This window comes from Gavia stellata, chromosome 9 (assembly GCF_030936135.1).
Source record: "Gavia stellata isolate bGavSte3 chromosome 9, bGavSte3.hap2, whole genome shotgun sequence".
Classification (NCBI taxonomy): domain Eukaryota; kingdom Metazoa; phylum Chordata; class Aves; order Gaviiformes; family Gaviidae; genus Gavia; species Gavia stellata.
The window spans coordinates 3,671,816-3,679,106 of NC_082602.1; the positions used below are offsets into that span (position 1 = coordinate 3,671,816).

A 7,291-nucleotide genomic window follows, 5' to 3' on the forward strand; every position below is an offset into this window, starting at 1 on the left:
TCCGTTCCCAAACCCCACAATGTTGTCTTGATATGGGGGGTATTTTTGGCAAATTTGGCCAAAGTAAGTTTAGGTGGCCGGAGTAAGCAGGATTAAAAATGGATGATAGAAAACAAACAAACAAGTTGATGATAGAAACGCTCCCTTCTTTTCAAAATAGCCCCATCTGGGATGGAGTTTTTATACCGAATGCCATCACATTTAAAGCCCCGCAGAGCAGGGGCTGGCAGCCCTCCAGCACCGGGGAGGAGGTTTTCCGGGCCGTGCACGGGGGAGGCGGGGTGGGACATGTCTCAGCTGAGTTGCAGCCTTTACGTGAGAACGCTCGTACACGGTTTCAGAAACTGTACGGTAAATTTCCGCGGGTGCGGAGCTGGAACTGGGGCTTCGTCTGCAGATCGGAGCTGGCTTTTGGGCGGCGCGTGGCTCTGGATCACGAAAAGCTGACTCTGATACCAGAACTAATTTATGAACGGAAACAAACGCAGAGCGTACTTGCATGCTTTCCCCCCTTAGTTTTAGCTAACACAAATTGCTGGTGATATAACTGAGATGGGGATGGATTCCAGTTAATCTGTTTCAGTGCAGATGTGGCTGGACTGAAATAGTGAGTAAAAATAAAATCATCTCATAAATTAAGATGTTGAAAATGGAAGAATTAGGCATCTGGAGCAATAAGGCGTACAATTGCTTAAATACAGTGCTGAGCCTACCCCCCTGCTGGCTAGCAAAAACGTGGTGTTAAGGCTCGAATCAATGGAAAATTAACATGTTGAAATGGTTACACCAGAAAATGGAAATCCAGTTCCCCTCAAGAACAGAAGTGAAGTACAAACAAAAAGCAAGATGATTAAAATGGATGGATTTAAATACGGGTTTTCTGCTGGAAGAAAATCAATCCACTTTTGAGTGTAAACCCTCTCTGAGGGTTTTTTAAAATTGACCTTAAGTTGTCCACCGTAACAGCCAAGCTGCCTCTGAGCTTCATTAAACCTCCTGTTACCCACTGAACACCTGATCCTTTCTTTCATCAGACCCCACCGCAGCAAGCTTTGAGAAGATAAACGGTTTCAAAGACAGAAGTATTTTATTATCACAGAGCAATCTAATACATAATAAAAAGGACAAAGAGTTTCAGGGTATTAAAGATACAGCTTCTGCATTAGAGAGCCGTGTCCTACCAGCACTCGCTGTGCAGGCACAAGAGAAACAGCAACGGAGAGAAAACAGCTTCAGCAATACACGAGGTACCTCTGGAGGAAGCATCGCTGCTTGCCCCTCTCAACCGACCCGGGACAGTTCTCGCCCTGTTCATCCCCCAAAACAACGGCCAGGGCTGAAGAGCGTTTTTGGCAGGATGTCGCACCTCTGCTCTACAGAGGCAAAGATGCAGGCTTCCCGACCCGCGGATCTCCCAGTCCTTCGGCCACGCGCTGGGGAAAGGCCAGACTGAGTTACTGGGTTGCTTTCCCCGCCACTACGCTGCAAGTCTCCCCTCTTCTGTAAACAGTAAGGTGATTCTCCGCGTTCTGTAAAACTGATCCTACCTTCTAAGTTACAGAAACTGAGCCCTGCCAGCCTATAACGCTGCAGATGACTTAAAAGAATCCCGTCCTTTCCATTTACTGGCAGCTTTATGGGGGATCCCCACTCGCAACTTAAACAAAAAAAAAGGCCAGTCCTGCCGATTCAGCTGTCAGCATCCTGATAAATGGGGGTGTGTTTTGAAGCCAGGCCAGAGAATGTTTTTCTTCTGCTCCCTGACAGCAGCGATCCAGACACGCTCAGCCCGAGGAGGGAGTGAATCCCAGGAGCTGCTCTATTGGCTTGTACTTCCACTCATCTGCCTCCAGCTCTTCCACCAGACCGGCTAGTTTTTCCATCCGTGCGACTTGTTGATCTGCGAGAAGTTCAAAGGTAACTGTGGTTTGCAACGACAGCGCAATTAAACCTCTCAATTAAATGTAAATTCCCAGCTGTCAGTGGGGAACAGAGTAGAATAAAACCCACTCTACACGACGCCCTGCGCAAACGGCTAGACTTCGCCAGATCACAGGAGAAAGCAGGGACAGGCTTTTCTGCCTCGTCCGGTGCTGAATGTGTATTTACCCATCCCTGCCCGTGCCGTGTAAATTCAAGTCCTAACAGGGAAACACAAGGCCGATTACTGTATGAGGGTGAAAACAGGATGAAGCTCATTTCTTGAGCATAAATATTTATAGTGCAAAAGAACAGAGAAGTTCAGAGAGAGCTTGGTCAGCCCACGGTAGAGCTGGGTGCAGCACGAGGAACTCCTCATTTTAATGAAGGTCCTTTGAGGAGGACCTGGATGACTGCAGCAGAAAGGCTCTGCAACCAGAGCATGCTCATGACACAAAGGTCCCCACGGAGAGACGGGCTGCCTCCCTGGGGATCCACAAGACAATTTGTTCCTCTCAGCTTTATTTAAAACTGGTTGTGCGTTGGGCACGCAGGCTCCATTTTCAATTAAATTAGCTGCAGTGGTACGGAGATGAGAATAGCCCTTCTTCTCTCGGCTCTGCTGGAAGTTTAACAGCGCAGCGGCCTCTGGAAAAACGGCCCAGTACAAGCCGACTTACTAGCAAGAGGCGTCACATAAAATGTGCACGATTTATGCTGACTGCAGCAGCGGGTGCTTTTAAGAGGGACTGTTCTCACTCCACCTCCTGCAAGCGAGTGCTTTTGGGAACTGTCAAACAAACAAGCCAAAAAATGATGACCTCGATCTTTTTTTAAGCCTTTCCCCTTTCTTACAGGGAGGCGACTGGCGCTCCACAAACCAGTTTCAAAGGCTGGTGCTTATCAGGGTGCCAGTCTGTGCAGCAGCCCCCGGTAGCTACAGCCGCAGTGGTGCCGGAGCTGTGGAAACAATGGCTCTGAAGTTCGGCTTTGCTTTTCAGTTCAGAAATATAGGATCACGGCCTCGCAAGCTGCTGCACGCCCCCAGACCTCCTCCTGACAACCCTTGCCGACGGAGAACAGGAAAACCTCTCCCGTCTGAGACAACACGTGGAAGTACCCATTCTAGCTGACAAGAGGCGGGGACCGGAAAGGATGTGACCCTCAAGCAGCAGATGCGATCTGGTGCTGAGCTCTGCCCAATGTCTCGAGAACGAAAGCTGCCGTGCAGTCAAGCCCATCGTTCAGTTACAGGCACCTGGGTGGCAGGCGAAGGCCCCGGGAGGGAAGCAGAAGTTCAAATGAGACGTAAGGCTCTTTCTTGGGGAGGTAGGGAGCGGAGTCAGCCCCGTCACGCCACACCAGGCACCTGCGTGTCCGTCTCCCGAGCACCTTCGGAAACCTTGCTTGACCCTGCAGGTGTCACAAGGGCTCAGCAGAGAAACAAAGGTGGAATCAAGTGTCTCTTTGCCCGAGGCCGGAGAGACAGTCAGCGCTGGGCCAAGATCAGAGCGTGGGCGTTTCCTGCCCATAACCTCCTCTTCTGGCCTCACCTCTCGTGAAGGCAGCGCGGCACACAGCGATGGAAAAACAAGCTTCGAAAGGCACAGCCTGTTCCCGCCCAGGCTGTGTGGGTTCCCGTCACTTTGCATAGGGCTTGCAAAAGGACTCGATGATGGTCTGACTTAGCGTTAATTCGCCAACTTAAAAGGCCATTCTGCTTTTTTGTGGTTGGCACCCGAGAATATGTCAGCCTTTTCTCCGCGCTCCCCTGCCATCTTCCCCGATCGACATGCAGTTAAAATAGACGGCGCTTCGGTGCTTACCGTGTTTCACTTGCTTTAATGTAGATGCAACCTGATAGCTGAAGACAGATTCACAGAGGAATCTTTCGGAGCCATCTGTAAACAGAAAAAAGGAGGTGGTTTAATCTGAGAGTTTTAAGACTGAGCAGCCCTAACTGAGTGCCGCTGACCACCTATTTTTATGCTCGAGGTGTGGGTTTCCTTGCTTGCCTCCTGCCGACACTTTCCCCTGCGCCGAGCATGCAGCGCTCTGGTTTCTGGCCCATACGGCCTCGGACTCAAATCCTGCGCAGAGCTTTGGCTGGCTCCCGGTGCCGCCGGGGAACGGCTGCGCTACCTCGGAGACACCCCAGCTGATATTCTGTTACATCCCCTCTGTCAAGCAATTTTAGTCCATTTTAAATAGAAGGTAAGCTAAGGAGCAGCCAACTATTATTATGGCAGTCTCCAATTCCCTCGAGGCTCAGACGCTTGTGTCAGTGTAATGCTTTATGATTTCCCACAGGCTTAAGACCATCACCCTGCATAAAGGATTTCAAATAATGTGTATCTTGCCATCTAAATCAGTAATTGATCACACAACTGTCTCAGAAATAAAGCAATCTGGAATACACAGCTAATTGTATGCCAAGTACTGATATAGTTTATATACTTCCGTCTAAAAAAACCCCAATAAACCTAAGGGTTTATTTAAAAAAAAGTGAGATAGTTAAAGTAACAATAAAAATCAGTCAGTTAGTGGGGATTTTTCAAGGGGAAGCTGGTATGCAGCTAACCCACTAGCACCTGCCTGACGAAAGAATGGGTGTATCACCTTTTATCTCAGAAATCAAAAAGCTAACCTAAAGCTTCCTGCGACAGGGACAGTGTTTAGTTGTTGCTGCCACCCAGAGCAGACGAACTGCCCTGTTACTGGTAAACAGGTCAGCCCAAAGCGAAATCAAGTAAAAGCTCCATGCCGTAAAAACAAGGAAGAGAAGCAATTTTAAAGACTAAGGGTAGAAACAGACCCCTGGGCCCTGGAAAATCTAACCTGAAGCTGAACCCCAGGTAAGAGGGAAGAGTTGGGATTTCACCGGGCTCAGAGCATCCTCTCGCAAGCTGTTGAAATGCTGTGTTGGTGCTGCCCCGTGCTACTTCCAAACATACCCTTCCCTCTCCCCCGACTCCCCAGCCCGGCCGTCCTGCCGAGTGGCTCTCGGGAGGAACAGCTGTCTGTCTATTTGGTAACACGAAGTGCTTCATTATTTTAATTTGTTTTGAGGGCTCGTTACGTTGTATGAGCAAGCCTTTAGTCATAATTACTTCAATAGACTGGCATATGGGCTCTAATGTGTAATAAAAACAGTCCTTAAACAAGGTAGCGATCAGTTCCCAGCTGCCCTGCGCCGCCGTGTTCGTCTCCACCGGAATGCAATCACTTCTGAGCTGCAGGGCCACCCCAATGAACTTCAGGCTCACGCAGTCAAGTGTGCGGCATGGTGACAGGCGACGTTCAAGAGGAGCAGACAGACAGACCTTGGGTTAACCCTGTCATCTGGAGGACCTGCCCTTCCTCCCTCACCCAGAGCAGGGGCAGGGACACGCAGCTGTGACGTGCCTGGGCCCTCCTTCAGGCAACCCCAAGGAAGCGGGTGGCAAGGCTCGGGCACCCAAACCAAGACGCCGCACTGCATCAGAGCCCCAACCGTCGCAGGGCGGTCCTGGAAAAACACCCTGACAAGAGTGAGCCCAAAAAGGGAACGTGATCAGCCTTGAAGAATTAAAAGAGAGGTCTATTCCCATTTATCCTCTCGCAGACCTCTGCAGCAAGGCTTTAACTTGGGTCAAGGGCAAAAGCAAGCCTTACGTTTCCTGGGCAGCAGGGATACAAGCTGCCTCCTGTACTAGCCCCGTCAAATCCAACCCCACAACGCATTTTGCCAAGAAAAATACTCCTGCCTCAGCTATCTTTACAGTAATTCCTGCCCGACATCAAAGGATTAGCTAACAATGAGCAATTAACACTGTCATGTTCCCTTTCAGGTAGATCACTTCCTTGTCTAAAGTGTTGTCATGGAGCTAAAAAACAGGTGACTGCCAGAAAAATCACTTCCTCATGAACAACTGGTGGGAGAGGCAGGGCTGCTCGGGATCTACCCGAACCCTGGTGCTTCCTTCCTCCCTCCAGCTCTTGCCAGCTAAAGCCCAAAAAGGCAGCGGGGTGCCAAGCTCTGCAACTCCCTTGAAAGGCTGCCCGCACACCAGGAGGAGCGGGGAAGAAGAAGGGTAGGAGCAATCACCTTCCAGCATCTCCCCGGCTCCTTTGGGGTAGGTGAAGAGGGCTTTTCGGGGCGGCGCCAGGTCCGAAACGCTGAACCCCGATCCCGTTACAGAGCTGCCGCTGACTCCGCCGGCTGAAGAGGATGAGGAAGAGGCTGCCATTTCACCCCGTCCCAGCCTGAACGAACAAAAAGGGAGCAAAGCGGAGTTAGGAAGGGCGTCTCGGAGTTTCCCAGGGCACAAAGCCAGCAACCGCGCACGTATCTGACGGCAGACAAAGGCAGTGAGGTCCAGGAAGAGCCAGCGAGCACGGCTTTGGGCTGCCGCCCCCGCTCCGTGCCTCCGCAGCCTTGAAGCATTGGTGGTTCGAGACTGCCCTGCATGCGTGGGAGAGGCTGCCCGCACCCGCTGCGGGGACGGGTGCAGTTAGCTGTCGCACCACGCGGTGGCACCCAGAAACTGAAGGTGACCCACACTCTGACCCCTCGGACAAGGGGGCCTGGGAATTCAGCGTGCATAAAAATAACCTGGCACAGGTCGCTGGCCTGAATTCATTAGCCTTCAGCTGCCTGGCGCTTTTCCCGCTCCCCAGGGTCATAAAAAGACTTTTTTTTTTTCTTTTTTTTCCCCCTGTTTCCAGGAGCACAAACACAGAAAAAGTCCTGCTGCCTCATAAAACCTGGAAGCCCACAGGACTGCCAGTTCCAGTGCCGCATCCTGCACAAAGCCACACTGTGCCTAATTTGCAGCAACTGCTCTCTGCGCTGCCCCAGATGTGCTTTTGCTTTTACAGTCCTGCATTTGACCTAAACCAGCAAGGGCTGAGCATCCATCTGCCTGTACGGCACAAGCCCGGTCACCTCCTGCGTACCTCAGTCTTGTTTTTAAGAGGTATTGGCTGTACAGTTGTCATGATGTAGTACTTAGAACTTGTCACATACCTGTCCAATATTAAAAAAGCTGTCACTTGGCACTTACAAGTGACAGCGCTTGCTACTCCTCCAAACGACTTATAAGCGCTTCCCAATTATCCTGCCCATTTAATACATAGCTATTGTCCTACCTATTTAATACACTTCTGCGGACTCTTCAGGCTATGCCGACAGAGCCTTTGGAAAGCACTCAAGGTTTTAGTGGAGAAAATGGGTTTTTAAAAGGCTGTCACAGCTAGGAATTGTGTGCTCATTCATAGTTAAGCTCAACGTTGTTTCATTTACTGCATATAATACAAAGCAACAACTCGCAGGAGGCCGGGGGCTTGCAGGCTGTGAAGGAAAATGCCCGGATAAAAGGAACCTTTAATA

General features: G+C 50.5%; 1 protein-coding gene across 2 annotated transcripts; it reads right to left on the reverse strand.

Moving 5' to 3' along the window:
* Window positions 1–1,063: 1,063 nt before the first annotated feature.
* On the reverse strand, window positions 1,064–6,165 carry ANAPC16 (anaphase promoting complex subunit 16). 2 transcript variants are annotated; one of them, XM_009821991.2, is made up of 3 exons: window positions 6,008–6,165; window positions 3,747–3,821; window positions 1,064–1,900 (listed from the first exon to the last, which is right to left on the reverse strand). In XM_009821991.2, exons 1-3 carry the CDS (start codon window positions 6,147–6,149, stop codon window positions 1,785–1,787), a joined length of 333 nt encoding a protein of 110 aa, XP_009820293.1. In that variant the 5' UTR covers window positions 6,150–6,165; the 3' UTR covers window positions 1,064–1,784. The 2 variants fall into 2 exon arrangements, with proteins under 2 accessions (XP_009820293.1, XP_009820294.1); XM_009821992.2 differs by lacking the exon at window positions 3,747–3,821 and having other exon boundaries at window positions 6,008–6,162.
* Between the last annotated feature and the right edge of the window lie 1,126 nt (window positions 6,166–7,291).

Coding starts and splice junctions, on each gene's coding strand:
- ANAPC16 (XM_009821991.2), bottom strand. CDS start 6,149: ATGGCAGCCTCTTCCTCATCCTCTTCAGCCGGCGGAGTCAGCGGCAGC. Junction 3,822..6,007: donor AGCCGGGGAGATGCTGGAAG/GTGATTGCTCCT, acceptor TTCTGTTTACAG/ATGGCTCCGAAAGATTCCTC. Junction 1,901..3,746: donor ATTAAAGCAAGTGAAACACG/GTAAGCACCGAA, acceptor AACTTCTCGCAG/ATCAACAAGTCGCACGGATG.